The sequence below is a fragment of the Pleurodeles waltl genome, chromosome 4_2 (genome assembly GCF_031143425.1).
Source record: "Pleurodeles waltl isolate 20211129_DDA chromosome 4_2, aPleWal1.hap1.20221129, whole genome shotgun sequence".
NCBI classification, from domain to species: Eukaryota; Metazoa; Chordata; class Amphibia; order Caudata; family Salamandridae; genus Pleurodeles; species Pleurodeles waltl.
In genome coordinates this window covers 402,211,964-402,234,816 of record NC_090443.1, presented here as the reverse complement: position 1 = coordinate 402,234,816, position 22,853 = coordinate 402,211,964, and the positions used below count along the sequence as shown (strand labels likewise).

The 22,853-nt window shown below is 43.9% G+C and overlaps 1 protein-coding gene across 1 annotated transcript in view; it reads right to left on the bottom strand.

Annotated features, from left to right (window-relative positions):
• COP1 (COP1 E3 ubiquitin ligase) overlaps positions 1-22,853 on the bottom strand; it is a 693,430-nt gene that overhangs the window by 490,765 nt on the left and 179,812 nt on the right. Inside the window, exon 12 of the mRNA XM_069231565.1 lies at positions 1,272-1,415. Within this exon, the coding sequence (XP_069087666.1) occupies positions 1,272-1,415 (144 nt within the window). The remainder of the gene's footprint in view (positions 1-1,271; positions 1,416-22,853) is intronic.

Genomic DNA, 22,853 nt, shown 5'->3' with positions numbered 1-22,853 from the left:
AGGATAGCAAATGACACTTGAATAGGTAAATAAAAAAATTACAAAATTTAGCGTGAAGGGGTAAAATAAAAATAAAAGACAACATGTTTTGGGAACGGGAGGGGAAGGGGTGCAATGGAGGAGTGGGTACGGGAAGTAGGTGGAGGGGTGAGGGGGAAAGCAGCACACAATGGAGAGCAACACAGCAAGCTAGTAGTACACATTGAAAAGCACAACACGGAAAGCAGGGATGAGGGCGTCTAGTGGAGGGTTAAAGCACACGAGTGAGACTGAACAGCTCACAAGGGAGAGACCAACATGGAGGGAAAGCAAACGAGGGAGAGAGCAATGGAAAGTTCATTGGAAGTATGCGGGGGACAAGACGAGAGAGGCAGCAAAGGAGGAAGAGCAACATGAAGTGCGGGAGTATCTAGTGGGAGAGAAGCACATAAGGTAGAGGAGCAGGAAAACACATATACTGTCTCATGGACTGCTTAGGCAATAAGAAAAAAGCAGTTCCTTAAAAGTGAGCAATGGAAGGATTCAAAGTAAGCCATTAAAAAGAATGGTAAATAGGCTATGCTCCATGGTATAGGTAAAACACAAGACAAGGAAGGCAAGCTATCGGATAAGAAGAAAACAAATGAGTGACCATAAAGTCAACAAATAGTGAGCAATGGGTGGAGTAAGCCCACTGTAAGTTTATAATAGGTCATTCACAACCAGACAACTTGCGCTGTTGTAGGCAAGACATAAAAACAGCAATGTCTTGTCATATCTATCTCTGTTCTCTCTCTCTCTCAAAAAAAAAAAAAAAAAACAATATCCAATCCAGGGTTCCATTTGGCGAAAGCCCATGCTAAGGGTCTAGAGACTGGAAAATCCAGTTTCAGAAGAAACAATTTACAACTATCAAAAAGTTATTTGACATGCGATTTACAAGTCAATTTGAAACTTGTTAGTCCTGCATACTTCCTACTGGATCACAGATATGCTTGAAGCTGCCCCGCACACTTCTGACCAGATCTTGGAAAAGTTTAAACCTGGCCAACACATTGCCTGCACACTCCAAACATGATATCAGAATTACTCCATGCTGCCCAAAATGTGCTCCCACAGCACACTTTTTAACTGATCTTGGATTTGCTCAAATCTACTCCTAACTTGTGGCCTGTAATAGTCTTGCATAATCTTATATTTGCACAAACATGCACAAAGTGTGCCCAAGATACTGGTTGCCTTATGTTTGAATTGCTCAATGTAGACTCACACATGCCTGACACACTTCTTACCTGATCTTGGAATTACAAGTCATCTCATTCTCTGGGTAGTGGATATCCACTGCATCCTGGATGACTGTGCCGTACTCGTACACTTTGATCTTTTTCGTCACCCCAGCAATTGCAAAGTAGTCACAGTCCCGGTCAAATTCAATGCTAGAAGGAGACAAAAGTAATCTCAGATGGCGAGGTAGAAGAAAGATATCATAGTCGTGGGATGACAGCTAAAGAGGTAAAAGGCAGAAACACAGTAAACTTGAAAACTACTGTGAATAAAGGAAGTTTTTTTTTTTTTTTTTTTTTTTTAAGAAGTATCATCTCCTGCAACCTGGTGAAATTATTCCAACCAACGTACCTCTGGAAATGTTTACTAGAAATATAAACATGTTTTCACTAGATCTTCAATAGCTCCCCAGTGACCAAACAGTATCATAAAATAACTCTCAAATATTTTGCCTCAGTCTACCTCAAGTTTTTAAGCTCTCCTGCCTGCGTGCCCACAGCTCCAATGCTAAAGGGCTCATACCCAGAGAGTAACGCATGCAAAAGAATTCAAACTGGCACCTTCTAGGCATAATTAAATCCCCAACCTAAATCCTCAAGAATGTACAAATAACACAGCCTGCAGTGTTGTCTACATAGAAAACTCAGTTCCCGTCTAAGTTACCCTTTTCCAGGGCTTATTTGGTCTACGCAACAGTTATTGCCATGACGGTTAATTGTTCATAAATACTGTGGACAACAGAGGACCTCAGTGTGCATCTTGGCCTGCCACAGAAGAGGTCTACTCAGATCTATCGTCAAGGGAAGCTATTTTGCTATGGGAATGCAGAAAGTGGCAGGAGAAACCAATCTACCAATACTGGATTAAGAAATAGCTGCTCCGTGCCCAACAACCAATTAGATGGACTAACCAAACTTCCTCTTTTAGGTTAATATGGATTAATGGATCAAACATTCATAAACAGAAAACCCACTCCTTTCCCAACAAACCACAAGCACTATTTAATTTGTTTTGCAGGTTTTTTTAATGAGGTATTGAATCAAGTTTGTTTCCATATCTGCACCAAACCATTCGCCCGAAATTCCATATCATGGGAAAGCTGATGAACAGTGGTGCACACAAACCACTCATCATGGAAGAAGTACCAAGATAATCCAGATTCCTTGAGCCCTGCACATCTTTTTGTCCTGAACAAAGGTGCTCCACAGACACTTAGGGCAAATAATAATACTTATATTATTATTGATATTATTATTCATTTTAGAGGCAATGGCATAAGTCCCATGGAACAACACGCAATTCACCCACTTTCCTGTGAGTGAAAGGATGGCAGATGCCAACATATCCTCCAAGTTTAGAGACAGGCATTTGGAACACAGGATCAGTAATCACAGCATCCTTTCTCTGGCATGGATTTCAAAGAGGCTACAACTGTAACAAGCAGTAACAGCATCAATTTTAAATAACACTAACATTTAAAGTAAACAAAAAAACACTTTCCTACTATGACCCAACAAAACTTGTACCTCGTGTATTTCAAATGAACGTTTGACCAGTACAATACTATCAAAATATTAGTAAAACTTATAAGCAAAACATCACACTAATAGCTCTAAAATGCTGCATATGCTTTGAAACACCCTAAGAAATGTATACACTACACTGTATAAGGTTATTTACACACCAACTGGTCATGTTGAAATTGAAGGTTAGCTGCTCAACACCAGGAAATGTACCACCCACCTTCCAGCTTCACCTCTAAAGTCTGCCTTCAAAAGCAGGCATCCCAATATAATGCACAAAGAGGTTTCCGTAGCAACAGTCTGAACTGGAATCCTAGTTGTAAAGACGTCACAATGCAAGTAAGAACTCACAGTCTAATGTTTCAATGCACTTCAATAAGGTACTTGGGTTATTGCATAATTTGCTATGGGTGTCTGCTGCAGATTTTATTCCAAAGTGCCTGGGGACATGTGGAAATCAAACCTGACCGAAATAAATAAACCGCCAGCAGCTTAACATACACACTCCATAAACCAGGTATGAATCTGGTTCTCCGGTGCAGTGTACAATACGGGTGCATGCCTAGCAGTTTTTTTTAAATGAGGCTTAGCAGAAACAAATACAAACGTTGACAAAAACTAAAAATACTTAAAAGAATTGGTTCCTTAGGCATGTCTTTATTTTTTGTTTTTGTGTTTTTTAAATAAAAAATAAAAAAATCGAACAGGATATTATCACAGGATGGTAACTAGAGACAAAACAGTTACATCTGAAGGGTAGCCTTGCAAAAGCTTGAAACAATTTTCCACAGCAACAGCCACACATTCTCTGGATAAAGTATGAACATTCAGAATGTTTATGTAGACCGTGTTACAGGAGATACCTGTGACAGACCATCTACTTGTAATGGAAGGTGAAGAGCGTAGTCCTCGGAGGGCGGAGGGAGGGTGGATGAGTGAGTGTTGCACCACTGTTTTCCCCTCATGTGTGTCACAAATGAAGCGTGTAGTCTGGATGCTACTGCTTGCGTTGTGCCTGCTGTCTGTAAGGGATGCTTTTACTAAAGGTCGGACAAGCTTACAGGACAATCAGGCAGTGTCCGAGGGGCTGGTCTGACAGGTCAGTGTGTGGGTCCGTTTTTAGTTGTTTGTGAGCCTGTTTTATGGCCGTTTTTTAGGTCTCAAGGTTAGACGGCATGCATGCGGTGTCTTGAACGGAGACATGCTGTATCTACATCATGGGCTTCAGCCATGCCCATAGGCTTGCCATTGGCTGGCTCCCTCATCACTCCGTTATGCGTTCTCCCCATTTGTCCATGACATGCATACGTCATGGCTCTTCCAGGGGTCTCCTCTCCCTAAGGGCACTGCCCAACTACTCCTAAACATTCGCAGCAGCCATTTTATGGCATTATTTTGTGACTACTTTTTCTTTTGTTGAAGAGCATCTTTCACCAGGGCTCCTGTTTTCGCTTGCACCATACCTGGTATGGGGACCTTGCTACGTGTACACAGGGACGCAGCTTGCTGCACAATAGAATGGTGTCAATGGTGGTATTTGATATAGATCTGTCAAGAGTGTACGTATAAAACAAACCTCACCAGCATCCAAAATATCAATCCATTATAGTTGTATAGCGCAATAGCGAGTGACAAAATATAATTATGCAAAAGTAGAGTGTAGGATTGAGAATACCACTAAAGAGTTAAGGTGCATATACATAGGTCAATATTGATTTACTACTTTTAACGCCACCATCTACCCACCTTTACGATATGTATGAATATATATTTTATATTACATTTGTACTTTAACAATGTACCCCATACTGCTTATTTAGGCCTACTGTTTCATCTGTCCATCGAAAGGAAAGTGAGGCGGCCTCTGGCGACTTGGGGAGATGTATGTGATGGCGAAACAGAAATGACTGAACGAAAAAAGAAAGGCTGAAAAGTCACAACTCTATGCAAGGAGTCAATGAAAGGGCAAAACATCATTGTAGTTTTAAAACCCAGCCATATATCAGACACTGGGACACTTGCAAATACTTTAGGGCTTGTTGGTGATCTGGGCTCTGTAACAGGAAGTATTTTTAATTATTATTATTATTGAATTCATCCTCGTAGACACTAAGGAGTGGCGCTCAAATGATCCCGAATGAATACCCCAATAACTGGCAAGTTAGAGGCTGCCAGGCCTAGGACTGTCTCAGTCTAGGAAGCAGGCACGGGGTACACTTTGATTTTAGGGTCTTGCTGATGTAGGAAATTCTATCACTTCCAAATTATTTCATCTCTGGAATTGAAAAGCTCATCTGGACAGGCACAGGGGAAACACCTGGCAGTAGCGCTGATTTCAAAAGGCTTTCAAAGCCAACAAAAATGGGGGGCTGTGGCAGGAGTCACTAGTATCACAGAAGATGATACTTTTTGACAAGTCTAATTGGGAGCACAGAAAAGTAAACAGGCAACTGAAAAAAACAACACAAGCAAACGAGTGAGCATCCTCTTAAGAGGCAGACAGCTCCATAACACAACCCCAAACACTACAGTCAGTTGTTTAAGAAAAAACAGGCTTGCTAAGGGGACTATCAATCAAACCCACCACTGGATTGTAAAAAAAAGAGTACACGATGAATGGGCACAGGAACAGCTCTGCCCTCACTCATGGGTGACTATCAGGATATTGGTCAAGGCTGATTAGGGTAGAGGCTGACCTCTTCTCTCGCCCATAATGTGATGGGTGAGGAGAAATCAGATACTGCATGGGTATACAATGCAACTAGCTTTTCTCTCACTCAGAAAGGGGGCAGACATAGAATCCATTGAATTATGGGCTGAGCACCTCACTGATGAGGGTAATGCCTCAGTGATGGGAAAGGACACGGACAGCATGAGCACCTCACTGATGAGAGTAATGCTTCAGTAAGGGGAAAGGACACGGATAGCATGGAGGTACAGACAGATCTTTTCTCACTCACAAACACGAAGGCTCAGGAGAGAGGCAACTAATGTGTGGATAGACAGACTGAGATTTTTCAGATCTATCTCTCCATTCACAAGCATGATGGCTTAGTAAAGTGGACAAAGACTGAATCGATGTACAGAGTAACCTCTTCTCTCACTCACAAAGGTGATGGCCCAGGAAAGAGGACATGACCTGCTTGATAGACTGAGTGCTTCTCTCACTGGCCAAAGTGATGCATCAGTAGAGAGGACAAGGACTACATGGATGTACATACTCAGTTCTTCCTTCACTCACTCACAAAGGTGATGTCTCAGGAGGGAGGACAGGGAGATCAGAACTAGATCTTTCCTCACTCAAAAAGATGATAACTTAGGAGAGAGCACATGAATAGCATGATTTACAGGCTGCGACCTTCGTTCACTCACACTGGTGATGGATTAGTGGAAGGGGGACAAGGACAGCATAAACATAAAAATTACTGAGCTCTTCTCTCAGTCACAAAAGCGATGCCTCTGGAGAGAGGACAGGGGATGCATACATTTACAGACTAATACCTTAATTCAGACACAAAGGCGATGGCTTAATAAGGGGACAAGGACTGTGTGAGTAAAAAGTTCTTCACTCTTAAGGGTGCTGGCTCAATAGAAGGGGCACATGGATTGAGCGGGTATACAATTTGAACTGTTCAGTTTCCCAAAGAAGTGACTGCTGAGAAAGGAAAAGTTACTCTTTTCTCCCAAGTTCTTCATTCCCTAAATGAAAGAGCATGCCGATATTACCTTCATTAGACGAAATAAATTAATTTTCTAGATGGATGGCATCCTGCAAGAATAGACGTCATCAGAAGGCTCTTTCTGAAAAAGCTCATTCCACAAGAGCAAATGCTCCTGTCATCAGATATGCCTAGAAAGAGCGGTAACCTGGCAATCAGCCCTTTGTCCTGCATTATTGCGCAGGCAAATGTCAAAGCAGATGTCCCTGAGGACCAGACCTCTCTGCTGGTCCATTTTGCACTATTAAATCCCCATAAAATGCTCCTTGGTCTCTTGGTTTAACCACATCCGGAGTCAAAGGGAGACAAGCTTCCTACTCTATTTTAATATTTATCGCTATTAACATAGATCCAATGACTGAGTAGCAAACATTACTTACCCATAATGCTGATTTTGGATCATGGCATGAATTTCAAATTCATAAACTTCTCACTCTTTTCCTCGTTACTGTGAGTACCGCTGTAAAGGGGTTAAATAGGTTCTTACTCTGATCTTCTAACTAACAGGATACTGCATGCTAAGACAGTGACCCTTCTAGATTCAATAAAGGCACAGTGCCAACACTTTTTATGGTTAGATGCATAATTTCAAGATTGCTCTCTTTTAGGGTGGAGTTAAATCAGGCTAGTCAGCCAAATGGGCTTCAAAAAGTGCAATTGCGATTCAAACTGTCTGCTTAAAATAAGAAGTGCAAAGCTTACTTCGTAGAGGCACCGTTTGTTTAGGAAACCATTTTGAACAAGCACTGGCAAAGCTAATATTTGGAGCTTTAGCAAGCTGCTGCGTTTTTTATGGTAAGCATATGCCACAATAGAGAAAAGAATACAAAATATGCAGCCACCTAATTATTAACTGTGATAGTGACAAGAATAAAAAAAAACACCACCTAACCAAGCACTTCCATCAGAGGCATGCAACAGATTGAATGGTCGCAAAGACTATGAAGGTTTGAAAATTAAATGCCAAACATTCTTAGAGGTGGATAACTAGGTTAAGTACTACATTTCAGCTAAACACATTTGCGAAGTTATTAATGGTCTATATGATTCTCTGCCATGACTGTTATACCACAGGGTGTGCTCTTATCAACGTTTGTTCAAGACATCAGCTCAGAAATAGTATAACACTGAGGCAATCTGGCGAAACCCATACTCAAACGAGCAGCTGCCTTCTTTCCAATACACTAACTCATGGAAAGCACTGTGCCTGTGTGGGTCATTCCTAGGTGAAGAGCTCAGTGGCAGGCCACAATAAGAGGGCATCTTGAAACACTGCAGCCTTGCCTGTTCCCTTTCGCAGATGACAGGAGAACTTCACCATCTTCTACTGCCACAAGCACTAATTTCGCAAAGAAAAGAATAAAAGAAAATCAATATACTTTCGGGCAGCCTAGCAAGATAAAGGAGAGAGATCCATCATAGCCAGGACCAGTTCATATCCCGAATCGCCAGAAGCAGACAACAGACCTCCGCAAATGACTACAGGGGAGACGAAAAGATAAAGTGTCCCTTCTATGGTGGCTTTGTAACCATCCACCATCCGGGGCTTTTTTCTCTGTCACCTTTAGAACGATAACATTTGTCTTCCTTCGTCTGATCTTCACACACAATACATGAGAGCACACACACAGTGGCGTGCCAAAGAAAACGAATGAAGAATGAGGTTGAAAAAGAAAGAAGGTTCACCATTCTTCTTTTAAATAAGCGGAAGGTTGGTTGGAGCAGAGAAAAACAGCGCATCTAACAAAATGGCTGCTTCCGATAGCGCTTTACTAAACAAGTGATGGAAATGCTTACATCAACTACAGTAAGCTAATGTAGCAATTTTGTTTGTTCCATCTGACGGCATGCTTTCCTTTTAGGGTTCCTCTAAGTTGTGACAAAAATGGAGCAAATATACATATATATATGGCCCAGGTACATTAGAGTGCTTTACATCACCACCAGATTATATTACACAATGTCAGATTTTTATTTATACATTTTTTTTAATGCATGAGTAGATTAAGTGATTTTTCCAGAATCACAGGGTGTTGAGCCGACACCATGACTCGGGCCTGGTTCCCCAGTTACTAAGTCGGCAGCTCAGTAACTCTCCTCCCCTAACTTACTGCAAATTAACTAGACCACTCCCTATAAGGAGCAGTCCAACGGGAAACTCAAGGCACGCCGAAAAGGTACAAGATAAGAAGCAACCCCATGTGCACTTGGTCAGCCCAATTTTGTACTGACTGAGTAAAGTAACAAGGGATAACTTTTTTATACCTGTGCATAAAACCAACAGCGCTAGTAATTCAGAACTCTTGGCTCAAACTTTTCTATTATGAATCAGGCTTTGAATCTCACTATGTGGTAGTGACTATGCCTATATGGAGGTCTATTCATCACTATACCATAAAAATGCGTCCAATAAAGGTAAAGTCCCACAGGGATATGCTTGTCAGTCCTGAGCAGTAATCAAGGATGGTCAAGTACTTTGTTTAGGGTGGGGTCGAACTGACCTGCAGGTCAGTCGCTCAAAATCTAAAATGGTACAAACAGGTTGAAAAGTGATTAATGCTGCTCAAGACCCAGGAACCTATTTACCACACCAGTTAACAAGAGTTAGTGCAAGTGTTTCCTTTCATTTTAATACAGTCGGCTAATAAAGCCTTGGAACTGTCTTCACATCCCTCCCCGAGTTGGCAGGCAGAGGGGTGCAGAGGCTGCCATTTCTGTGGCAGAACATCCATATCAATAAGGGACTAACATGGATTGTGGTGGTCCATTCCCTTATCCTTTTTAAGGGCTGCAGATCTTATTTGGTCTCCCGGCCTGCACTTGCCTTCTTTAGATGTTGCAGGCGACAGATCAGTAGACCGGGGCAGAAAAAACCTCTGACAATTCTATTAAATTGTATAGAATTGTGTGTTCAATAGCATGGCCTGATGTCCACATCCATACTAGTAACAGGTACAAACAGAAATTTTGCTAGAAGATGGAGAAAAGGATATTAAAATTAGAATGAGAATATAATGGTCTTACTGCCACATCCTACGCCTGGAGTGAGGGGATTCCTGGCACCACACAAGGTAGAAATGTCGCAAAACATCGGACAAAACACATACAAGGCTCCCCCAGTTGAAACAAGGTGACCAGTCTAAGGGAGCAGATACTGATTAAGTAAGTGCTTATTTGACAAAGCGCAAGAATTTGTTATCTTGTAATTACAGAATGGAAAAATTGATTCTGACCAAGGCAAGGGAATTCGATGGACTCTAATAAACAAAGACATAAGCTAGACTCATCATAATTGAAAGTAACAGGTACAATAATGGGTATGCATGGCCTAGCGCTGTGCAGCTATATGCCAAGATGACAATGGCAAGCAGGAAAAAGCTCTTGCAGAATAACTCTCCAGACACTTATTGAGAAAAACTGAAAGAAAACAATGTATTATAGTCTGTTTGAGGACATTTCAAAAATGAATGTTCAATATTTGTGGGCTTGTGACAACATTTCTGAGCTTAAATGAATACTGAATGGTTAGGTATTGGTAGGCACCCTACAAAATGAATACAATGCATTTGGGTTATAAAAAGGAATATACAATATTTTCTGACAGTACTTAAATATTTTTAATGCACATTTTTGCAAAAGGAATGCGCTATTGGGGCATACTACAAAGGTGTCAGTCTTGTCACCTATGGAGCCAGGCTTAGCCCCTCTGAAAAGGAAGGCATTTTCAATGGTGGTCACCAATGCATTTTGCCAATAAGTTTTTTCAAGTCCAGCTCCATATTACTAGGTCTACTCTTAATGATATATCAACGACATTTGTGTTCCTCAAAATAAATTGTGGCCTTGCTAGCACCAAATATCTGTGCTCCCAAGCTGATGAGGAGTGATACCTCGAAACCAGCCCCAGGATGATTGTTTCCAGTCCAGAGAGGACCTGGCCTGGCAGTTTGGACTGGACTGTTCCCATGGGGAGCAGGGTAAATACTGAGTTGCATATGGCTGGGTCCAAACTGGGGTGACATGGTGGAGAAAAAAAACAATGGATTGGGATGTGGCCCAAGCGATTGCCAATGGCTGAGATTAATTAAAGCATTCCATCAGTCACCTTGTTGTTTTCACATATACAGCCAGACATGATCCCATGGAGAAAAGATTGACAGAAGATCTGCAAGAATTGTGCAGCACAGACAAGGGGGCAATCTGGGAGGATACATCTCCCATATCTGTAGGGATTGTTCGCCTTAGTAATGACTAAGAAAAGATTCATCAGGGTAAATTCCCACAGCAAGCGGCAGCATGGATTTTAACACTCTGCTTGAGGCCTGTTTTACTTTGATGGCATCATTTAAGGTGCGCATCAAGTGATGAACAATGCATGGTGGGCTCAACACGTGTGGCAAGGAGTACCATGGCAACTTATGTCTGATATTGGAAGTGTGTCTGCCGTTCTGGAGAATATTTAAGTCATATTTGGTGTTCTAGGAAAGAGACTGTATGAATATGTCAAATCAGCTATGGCAATATAAGCAGCATTGGTCCGGGAGGGGTGGAGTGTGCCCAATGAAGAAGTGATGAGTTGATGAATGCCAATCTACCTGGGTAGAGCAGACAGAAGTGCATTACAGAACCCCAGACAGCGCTGTGGCAACAGATCAGTAAGCTGAGAAAGGAGTGCATCTACAGTCGTGGAGATAACTTTGGGGTGTCCCTTTGAAGATACAGACAAGAAGGATGCTAATTGTTGGATCCAGTTACAACCGATGCACTGTCTGTGGAGTACGAGCCCACCAACAGCAGAGACCGCTGCAAAATTATATTCCCAAAATGTCATCAGAGAAAAGCCGTTTCAGGCATCAGGATCACTCAAATGGATAGGAATGCTTCGACAAAGCCTTGATCAGTAGGGCATGATAATGACACTCCTTGGAAATTAGAAAATAAAGGCACGGTCTTCCTTAGAAGGCAGCTGTAAGCTAGTGGGCTGTATTTCCCAATTTAAAATACTGACTGCACTCGACCTGCACAGCACTTGGATTGATTTTATCAAACAGACTCGCCACCACGGAGCTCACGAACGCCAATACTAATGACGTGACATACAAACAATTCGCCTTGATCGAGGTTTTGTAAATTCGTTTTTTTTGTGATGTGATCTGTCTGCACCGATCGCTCTGAACTGTCTCAGGCTTATCTGCGTTTATTAAACCTGCCAGAGAGCAGTTGATGTCACTTAGTTTCTGCGGCGCATAGTCACTGAGCTCGCCAGTTCAGTGTTTACTTAAGTGCATCACACTTCCAGGACCTGCTGGGGCTATTAGTTCCAGAGACCGAGGATCAGGTGCAAACCACTATTGGGAAAAAAAACAGCGATCATAACACAGAGATGGCTGACAACGTGGTGGCTTACTTAGCCAGAATCATCTCTTCGAAGACCGTGCCTATTCATTATTGGTCTAAAACAGTGAAAAGGGAGGCCTTCAGAGGAATAACTTGCCACACGGCGCATAAAATTAAAAACAATCGACCACGAATGAGGCTTGATCTGAACCACCAATAAACCAATTAATGAAGCTGGAGAATTAACTGATGGAGTAGTAGACACTCAGAAGACAACACCTGAGCTGAAGCCAAAATTACAGGCTCGAGGGTACTCCTGAATTTTGCAAACCTTCAATACTACAGACACTTGACCCTTTAACATGCCTATTAAATCATACAGGAGAATTTGAACGTAAATCGGCACATAGGAGCCTCAAACAAATCTGACACCAAGTGACACTGCACAAATCCTCTGTAAAATTATAGAGTTTCCACACAAGCCGCTGCAAAGGTAGGGGGTTAATACAGGCCAAGAAGAACTTGCAGCTTTGTTAGTAGCCAGGGTCAGTCCAAAATTACGACACCATTTTTTTTTAGTTACACACAGATCCTGGACTTTTTCCACATTTCTAGGAGGCGAATTTTACATTTTGGAAATTACCTACAGAATTTCCATTTCTGCCTCTCTTCAGAATTCTTGGAAAGGTCCCGCACAAAGATCGAGGGGGTGACAGGGCCTTTTTCACTGGGATATTCTCGCCCGATTCTCTTAAGGTACTCAACTCTCTCAAGCGATGATATATGTTTAACAGGATGTTTGGCTATTTAATGTCTTGACAGGGTAGAATGGGGCTGCATCTGTGATTTGCTGCTAAGGTATGGACTCGGTCCTCTATTTTTTACATGGCTGAAAAATCTCTCCCACTCTACCACATCCATCTAGCCTTGTGTACATACAACAGGAGCCTCTTGAACAGGGAGTAGTGAAAAACAAAGGTGGCCCTTAATCCTTTACAATTTTCTGCAATTCCTCCATCGAAAACAAAGATGCATATGGTGCCCAGGTTAGAGCTGTGTGGGTCATACGCTATATGATTATTTTTTTTAAACAAGTTTGATTAATTTTTACCAATACAGTAGGCCCACTTGGACTCATTTGATTATCTTCACATTATATAGATAAGAGCAACTTTACAAGAAACACATCATTCAGTTCTGTTACATCCACTTACATTGTTGCATTTGTTACTCCTAAAGTCCATTGGTAGCCTTCAATCTTAATTAACAATAAACAACCCACCCCATCTAACCCCACCCTTCTTTGATTGCATCTACAATGGTCCTTAATACCAATATGTCTCCAAATGACACATTATGTTCGGATCCTAGCTGCCCATTCCAGTATTAAAATATGTCCTTGAGGCAGGGGGAGTCAGCCCACTGTGGGCCCGATAAGTACAGTACCAGTGTGTCTTTTCACTTCTCCCAGCTGATTCTTCATGTCAATGCGTCCTCCTCTGTAGTGGTTGCTGGAAGGTCAGCCACCAGAGCCTCCCAGGCATGTGCCACCTCCAGTGTACTAATCCCTCCCTTTGCCTCACTAAGAAATACTTCTCCCTCTATTGCTGCCCATTCTGCCAACTCATGCGTCCACTTCAGTAATCAGGGTCCCCCCGCCGCTTTCCAGTTCCTTGTTATTTCGTGCTTCGCCAATAAGAATGCCAAATCTTGGAACCTACTGGTGACCTTATTTTTCGCCATGTGTGGGAACCAGCTCAGTAGACAAAGCCCAGGTTCACATGTTATTACCTTATCTAGTACAGTAGCCAGAAGCTCTGCGATCTCCTTCCAGTATAGCCGGAGCTGGAGAAAGCTCCACAGCATATGCAATAGCCCTGTCCCATTCTCCCCACATCTGGGACAACCCGCACCTGCAACCCGGAAATATCTCTGAATATCCTCAGGGGTTAAATAAAGTCTCTAACACAAAAATTAATCAGCTTGAAGTGGGCATTGCGAGACACCTGTGGCATCCTATCTAATATGGTTTCACAGACCTCCTCTGTTATCGGAGTCCCCAAGTCTTCCTCCCAACTATTTTTCAGCTTTTCAAGCAGGCGGCGGTCCTCTCCGAGGGCCCTGTTTAGCCAAGAGACTACTTTGACACTGCTTGAGGAAAGGGTTATATACCGACAGCTACCCAGGGCCGGAGGCTCAACAGTGCCACCGGCCCCTAACGTTGTCTTATCGTCGCTGTGACTGCCCTGTATAAGAGGAGATGCCCCTGCGGCACATCAAATTCCACCCGGAAGTCCTCATAGGAGAGTAACTCCCCATCCTTGAAAAGGTCTCCCAGGGTAGATGCCCCTCCAATCCTCGCCGTGACGGAGAGCTCTCAGCATGGTAATTGGTAGGTCTGGGAAATAATAAGGGGCCCTGGTATGTACCCTCCTTAAGCATCTCGCCTGACATTTATCAATCACCCTGAACTCCGCAATATCTGATACGGAGATGCACCATACCCTCAATGGGGTTCATCGCAGTTCAGTCATCCCAGGCACAAATGGGCCTACACCTCTCTCCAATCTTCGCCTGCTCTCCATCCACTGAACAAACTGCTGGAGCTGGGCCGCCAGGTAGTACCCTTCAAAGTCTGGTGCCGCCAATTCCCCGCCTCTACCGGCTGCTGAAAACTGGTCAGTGCCACCAGTCTATGAGCTAAACCCCAAATAAACAATATGATTGTAAAATCTAGCTCTCTAAAGGTCGTCCGAGGTATCCAAAGTGGAGCGCCCAAAACAAATACAAGAGGCGGGGCAAAGCAATCATTTTCAATAGCGCTATTCTGCCTATAACTGACAGCCGGAGGGTCTTCCAGAAGTCTATACCGGATTTCAGGGCTTGCCACGCCTCCCCTTACATTCCCATCTAATAGGTCTTTGTGATCATAGTAAACCTTAACCTCCAGATAGGAAATACACCTAGGGGCCCACTGCAGGGCGTCCAGAGTTTCCAATGGTGCTTGCTCCGCATTCACTGGGAACACCCAGGATTTCTGCCAATTTACCTTTAGTCCCGACATCCGTCCAAATGCATCTTACATGGCCCTGGCTCCTAGGAGCTCGTGCCTAGTATCCTTGAGAAATAACAACAGGTCGTCAGCATGTAAGACTATCCTATATCAATGCTCCCTCATTCGCAGTCCCCAGTAATGAGCTCCCAGGTGAGCATGTGCCGCCAGTGGCTCCATCCCCAGAGCAAAGAGCAGAGGTAACAAAGGACACCTGTCGTGTCACCCCTCTCCACATTATAGCTCTGTGAGATCCCTCTGTTTGTTCAGACTCGTGCTGTTGGACCCATTTATAGTAACCTGGTCCAGTCGCATGTGTGACATCACTTCGTATAGATATTCCCACTCCAGACTATCAAACAATTTTTCTATATCGAACGCCATTACCGCTGCCCCTTCATGGTTAGGCGCCCCTTGTTCTAGAATCGAGAGCAGGCGTCTAACATTGATGACAGAGTTACGCCCTGGGCTGAACCCAGCCTGATCCGGGCATATAAGCCGAGGCATGTGAGGGCGCAAGCTTGTGGACAGTATTTTACTGAGAATAATATAATCAACATTCAGCATCAATAGAGGCCGATAGGCCCTACAGTCACTGAGGGATTTAGGAGGTTTCAAATGTGGCACCACTAGTGCTTCCCAGGTAGTATCTGGTAGATGTCCTACTGCCTGAGCCTTGTTAGACAAAGCCTCGAGCCAGGGCACCAGTTGGGCTGCATAGTTCAAGTACCATGCTGCAGGGAACCCATCTGTCCCTGGGGCCTTCCCCCGGGCCATGCGTCCCCAAGTTCCTCTGCCTCTTCACAAGAAAGGCATGGTAGGTCTAAAGGTTCTAAATATTCCCTCACTGCTGTTGCCTCATAGGTGCGGGCACTTAGATACAGTTGTGTATAATATTGGAGGAAACAGTCAATCTCTTCCTGCCTAAATTGTCACCCATCCCCATCAGTTTCTACTTCTAGAATTGGAGTCCCTTTCTTAGTGGGGTTGGCCAGTCAAGCTAGCAAAGTGCCTGCCCTGTCTCTCTCCATATGAGTGCATGCCATATTCGTCCTGTAATCAAAGCAGCAAAGTCTCTCTACTTTAGTCGCTACCTCTTCCCTCTTACCAAACAGCGGTTGTCGTTCGTCTGCACCCTCCTGCCCCTGCCGTTCAAGCTGGTGCAACTCGTCCTCAGCAGTTAACTCCTTCAACAGCATCCCCACTCACACCCATACCCTTCGCTAGGCACTGGCCCCTCAGCGTTACCATGAATGCTTCCAACTCCAAGTATTTGCTCGTTGCAGTCCTGTCATTTGTTTCAAAATATTGGCCTATGTTCTGTCCTATTTTGTTTCTAAAGACCTGGTCTTCTAACATTCCAAATGTAAGCCTCCAAGTGGGTATCCTCGGTCTAGTGCAGTGCCAATCACAACTCATGAAGATCAAATTATGGTCTGTAATCATGTGGGCTACATATTTTCTGTGTTTGTTACCCTGCTATGGCTATCCGGGGAACATAAGAACGTATCTAGCCGCACATGTAGGCTATACAGACTGGAAAAATAGGAATAGTCCCTTGTGTGGGGATGTGTCATTTGCCAAGGGTCTGAGACCCCACTCCGGCTGCCAATTTAGGAAAGTCTAGGCCAATCTCAGTGCCGGACACTCTTTTACCAGGGGGGCGATCTGTCCATCCCCAAGTCTGCCACACAATTAAAGTCCCTCGCAAATGCAGAGCAGGTTGTATAATATACCTGGCCTCGCCATCTGCGTTGTAGGGCTAGCTCCTCCTGGGCAGTGAGACAAGTCTCCTGGGGAAACGCTATAAATATGCCTCTCCTGTTCATATATGAGAATACTTTATATCTCTTTGACATGATGTGCATACCTGTTATATTCCAGGAAATTATATTATACCTCATTTGCGGGACCATGTGGTGTGCTGATAGCGTAGGTGCCCATATCCTCTGTCCTCCTTTTCTTTTAGTGTGTCCCTGAGACCACTGGCATTGTGATATAATTTAAGGTATTGATGCAATCTTTTAAACCCCCAATAACTCAACTTACCAACTTTCAACAATCCTTCCGCCCCCCCAAAGACAAATCGAGCGAAGACTCCTGTCTAAATCAGGCCATATTTGACCATAGAACGTGGACTGTTCCACTTAACATGCATGTTCAAACTGCTTACGACTCAAGCTCGAGACCCGAATCCAGAACCCCACCCAGGAGCTTATGACAGGCAAACCTGTGCATCTCACAGCCGAGCTCATCAGCTCCTTTCTGCCCTAAGCAATTGCAGGGTGGTGTCCTCGGAGCCCCCCAAGCTTCTGATACTGGCTTCAACAGCTGTGTGGTCAGGCATTAAATGATGTCATCTGCGGTTCTAGGAGTAACATGAGGCAGTAGTGTACTAGAAGTGCTCGATCTATTTGCAGTGGAGTCCGACTTTGAATCTTCTGTATGAGCTTCTCGTGTCGGAAGCAGGGATCCAGTGTCAGAATCTAGCATATGTGCCACTGGTTCCACTGCTCATCTCCTTTCATTTTGGGATTCCTCTCCAGATGGAGTCATCGTACTCCGCGGTTGAAACCACCTCTTTCTCTGAGGTACCAAAGGGTGCTGCGTTTCCTGCGTTCCACTTGGCCCTGGCAGTGGGTGAGTGTCAATCCAATAATAGACTTCATGCGGGGGAGTTGAAGAATAGGACCTTCAAATCAATTGCAACTCTGAGATGGGCCAGGAACAACATACCATATTGCAACCCCTTTTGTCGCAGCTGCTTTTTAGCTTTGTTAAAAGTAGATCGCCACTTCTGAACTTCTCGAGAGAAATCAGGGAAGATGTTCACTTTGCTGTTATCTACGCAATGTGCCTGCTCCAGAGCGAAGAAGGGAGACAAACCTTCCTGGGGGAGCTTAGCTCGAATAAAGTTTTCCATATAATACATCATGCTCTCTCCCTCCATACGCTCCGGCAGTCCCATCAATTGGTTATTATTGCGTTGGGATCTATTTTCTGCATCCTCAGCCCACAATCCTAAGGTCTTCACTTTTGCTTCCATGGTAGTCAGTCGAGTGGTTAGATTCGCTACCGCTGGGGGTATTCCTGCTACCTCTCGCTCTGCGATGGTAACTCGCTCTGCCAGCCGATGATGATCATCTCTAAGCAGACTCAGATCTGCCCCCAGAGTGTCTATTTTGGTCTTTAACGCCTCCCTTGTGGCTGTTATCGCTTGAATTACATCACGCAGTGTTGGACTCTGCTGTGCATTCTCTTCCACTTTTGGTTCCTCATCCGCCGGCGGGGTAGTGTCTTTCTTTCTCGCGGCCTTCCCTATTGTGGCTGCCCTTGATCTTGAGCAATTTGCCCTTCAATTTTACTCCTAATGCTTCAGCAGGTCCTCTTCGTCTCAGAGATCCCCAGGCTACACGCTGTCTGTGCCTTCTGTCTTTGTCTCCCCCTCTCGTTGTCACGCCAGGGCCATTCACATAGGTCTTCTATGCAGGGCCCAGGCTGGAGAGTCCCAAGCTCGGGGTCAGCCTTAGTCCTCTCTAAGGGCACCTCCCCGCAGTTTCCGTCTTCAGCACCAACCTCTGGTTGTTGCCCTTCACCGCCAGTGCCTCTTGATCAAGGGGCAGCCATAGCCAGTAGCACGGGGGATTTCACCCACTCAGTTGTAGTTGGTTATCTCTCTGATTGCTCCCCCTTCTATGTCACCCTAGGCTGGAGGTCACCACGAAACAGTCGGCAGCATCCCAGCCTCTGCTGCTGAGCTCCAAGTTCAGAGGGGAGGGCCATTGGATCCCTCGCCTCCTCCCGCCACTCCTTCAAACTCAGGCCCCCATCCGGTAAGTATATAACAAAGGGGGGGGGGGGGTGTCACACCCCTCGTCACAGTCTCTGTGGCACCCCCTTGGTATTCCCCCCCAACAATGTCACAGCTTCTGCCTCCCGGGCCAACTTAGTTTTCTCAGGTCAGCACTGCACCAGTCTCCGGCTCCGGTCAGGACCAAAGAGCTGCTTCGCTGGAGTCCAGGCAGCACCTCCGCCCCTGTAATTTAATTCTATTAGCATTTAATTTATCAATGGTTTGTGTAAAGTAATTGCGGACACTAACAGATGATGCTGAAAAGCAGGAATTTCAACTGAAAGAAAAATAACAGTGGAAACACTAGTAAAACAAAGTCTAGATAGGCATTTCAGCTATCTATACTTTCGTTTACCACCGTCTCTATTGTTATTTTTCTCTCAGTTGAAATTCCTACTTTTAGTTAAAATTTACAAAAAGCTGAGATGCCAGCCAAACTCCTGTACGAATAAGTATATTTTCAGATGCTGTGTTCATCTTCAAAACTGCTTTCTGCATGAAGGCTTAAAGGAAACGAGTAAGAAAGGGAGGAGCCTTGGGCCTAAAAATATATGCCCCAAAAATGTCATACAATAGCACACGAAAGAAGGGTTGCTTTTAGTAAGCCGATGTGGAGCATCTGTTAGACCAGCATTGTCCCGACAGGACAGTGAACCAGGACGATGATGCAAGTTCATGAAGGGCCTTGTGAACAAGGCACGTGATCTTGAATCCCCCCCACCTTTGTTTGGTCAATAGTTAGAGAGAGTACAGGAGAAATGGGGTCATTGTGTCTCAGGCCAACGATGAGATGAGCAGCACAGCGTTGCACTTACAGGAGAGTCTGACAATACTCTTCATAGGTAGAGCCCAGGGCGTTACAGTAAGCAATTTTGAACATTAATATTACTAACTCAAAGGAAAGGCTCTAGACAATAGCAGTAGGGGCAAAATCCTAAAAGGGTGTGTAGACAGCAAAAGAAAATTATTTTGATGTTGTTCACAATTGACATCAACAATAAACTGGCAATGGGCAGTATAACAAAGTTGCAGAGGGCAATGAAGGCCAGCCAAATTTAAGAATTGTTGGGTCGTTAGATTCTGAAATAAGTATTTTAATCTTAGGAGCGTTCAGACAATGCTAAATCTGGTTCATCCAGTGCTGGAAACATTTGAGGCAGCCCTTTACTTGGCAACTATGACAATTGGATTATAAAAGGCTGGTCTAACTTTTTGTGTCAGTGAATATATGAAATATCAGGTTGAATCTGTCAATCATGTTTGTAAGGTGTACAATAGAGAGATTGAAGAGAAGTGTAGAAAAGACTAACCAGTGTGCCACACCTCAGGAGACACTGATGATGGAAAATAGGTGGCAGGACAGTTTTACCTCACACAGGATAGGAAAAGGGACACTTTGAAGCTGAAGCTCAAATGCCACTAATGGATGTAAGGCTGCTGAGAAGCATTTTATGCTTAAATGATGCTGAGAGGTCGAGGATGATCAGGATGCATGCATCCCAATAATCCAAGTGAACGACATTTTCTCATTTAAGGAGCCAATCACAAAATAGGTAGGGAGCACACTGCCTGGCACACCAGCACACAATTAGCCCAGATGCATTGTGGTAAATGCAGTGCATGATAACACTCACTTAAGATGACAGACTTTATCACCATTGTTGGTTTAGCCAGTTCATTGTATCTCTAGATACAGGTTTCAAGATTATTGTCCTTCTGCAGTAGACAGCAACAAGTGATACTTGGGGGTGCTGATAATGCTGCACACTTAAATGAGGTGTTACTCTCTACTGAAAGACAATTATCCTGAAACACAGGTCTAGAGATACACAGCGCTGGCAGCACCAACCATGGGGGAAAAATACTTTAAATTTACGTAAGTGTTTTCATGCACCACATTTACCATAACGCATTTAAGCAAACTGGGTGCTGGGATGTCAGAAGGTGTGGTCTCTACTCCATTGTTTAATTGGACGACGTTTCTCACATGTTCAGGAGGGATCTCTCATTTCATCACTAGGGATCGCAAACTGGACTGCAGAAGGCTCAAGAGAATTCTCTGTACCAGATGAGCAGCAAACTGGTTTCAGATCACAGTCTCAAGAAAGGTATGTAAACAAGGGCGGACAGATATTGTTTGGTGGATGTTAAAAACCTTGCATCAGCACTTTTCTTCAAAAGCTATATTTGTACACATCTTAACAGCTGAGGGACTTCGACAAGTTGAAAGGAGATATAAATTAATTTTATGATGGTTGATGTCATGGATGGCTAACATTTGGTAGCTTTCTGTATGAGGTGACATATTTTGGCAGAGTAGGGGAGTTTTACGGTGTTCATGACCCTGAAAATTCAAGGCTGAGAAACAGTGATAAAATTGCTTAATGTTGTGGATCATTAATGTTTTCCTGAAATCAGAGCATGCTACACCCCAGCCAAGCTTTCATGGTACAATAAAGACCATCTTCTTTGCCACAAAAATGGCCTCCAACAACATTACACTATTACTGCTAAGGATTCATCATGGAAGGTCAGGATGAGAAGATTGCAGTTCCTAATAGGTTTGAAGAGCTTTTTGACTGGGTTGTTAGATTTGAGAATGTAGATTAGAAAGCAGTTTTTCCTCTTCAGCTGAAATGCACACACAAACCACCCATTAAAATCACCCATTAGTCGACAGGCCATGCAAACAGAGGGGCAAGATGATGATCTAAGCCTCGTTTTAAGTCTCTCCCTTGACTTTGCAAGTGTAGTACCATATGTTGCTGCAAGGTTTTGCAGATTTGGCATTATATTTGAACCAAGGATGGGTGAACTCTGCATACTGTGAGGGCGACATTTTTGTCCATCAGAGCAGGAATTTGGAACAGAGCCTGTCTATGTTGCAATGAAGAATGGTTGACAATAGTAAGAAGCAGATGTTTCAGAACAAGAAGACAACAGGATACATTGCTTGTGGGAAACTCTACTGCACTGAATTTATCTGGAATATTGAAGATTATGATTGGCATTATACAACTATGACAGTACAAAGCAATTTGAAATATGGAGGCTGGGGATCTGTGACAAGTTAAGTTTGAGGCTGTGTCCAGCTGAGGGGATGAGGTAAGTGGACCTGCTGTAGAAAGTTGAGTGTTCATATAGATCACTCCTTAGTTGTAAGGTGTTGGCGAGATTGTCTAGTCCAGATGTTTAGGTCTTCCAGTATGAGCGACTGACATTGCTTTGCGATAATCAGCATGCATTGAGATAAATTAGGAAAATCGAGGAGAAATTCAGCTGGCATCTTTTCTAGAGAGTGGTAAATTGCTGCACAGGCCAATGATAGGGGTGGCCTAGTGAGGCATTTCATGAGTAAATACTCTATTGATCTGCAACCTGGACCATTTAAGATACTGGGCTCGGTGGTATATTAAAAAGAAAATAGATACCCCACCTCCAAGGCCTGATTGGAACTGCAAGAAAGATAAACATGTATGCAGTTTTCTGCGACATTTTGCTGTTGGTGGGTCTTCAGGTTCCAAATGTTACAGAAGGGAGTACTACTGGTTTGTCTACACTGGATGAAACATACCCTAGCACAACACCTCAGGAGTTTTCCCACTGGGTTGGCAAATTTTGCAACAGAAAAGCAAAATTTGCAATCTCAAACCCCAAATTGTGCAGGATTTTGGGGCAGGCAGAACATGTGCTTGTAAGAAAAATACCGCTCGGTCACTATTGGAGATATGGACAAGTCACTTTCAGTGACCTGGCATTGTACTGCAGCACTGCGCCTCAGAGCATGAGGGTGTCTGAGAGAGCATATCTACAATTGAATAAACTGCTCTCCCTGGTATGGGACAGCCACAATTCCCAAGGTGCGCAGGGCAGCTAGCACAGGGGTATTTACAACGGAGAGAGGAGGCACAGGAGGGGGGTGAAAGTGTTGTTAAGACGAGAGTTGGGGACTCTGCAGCTGGGGAACCACTTTGAGTCCCAGTGTCAGCTATAACTCTGTGATTGTGGGCAAATCACTTAATCTCTCCACTGCCTAAAAAAGAAACCTTGTTTAACATAATTGCAACTCACGTAAAGAGATCCAATACCTGTCGAATTTGCACTAT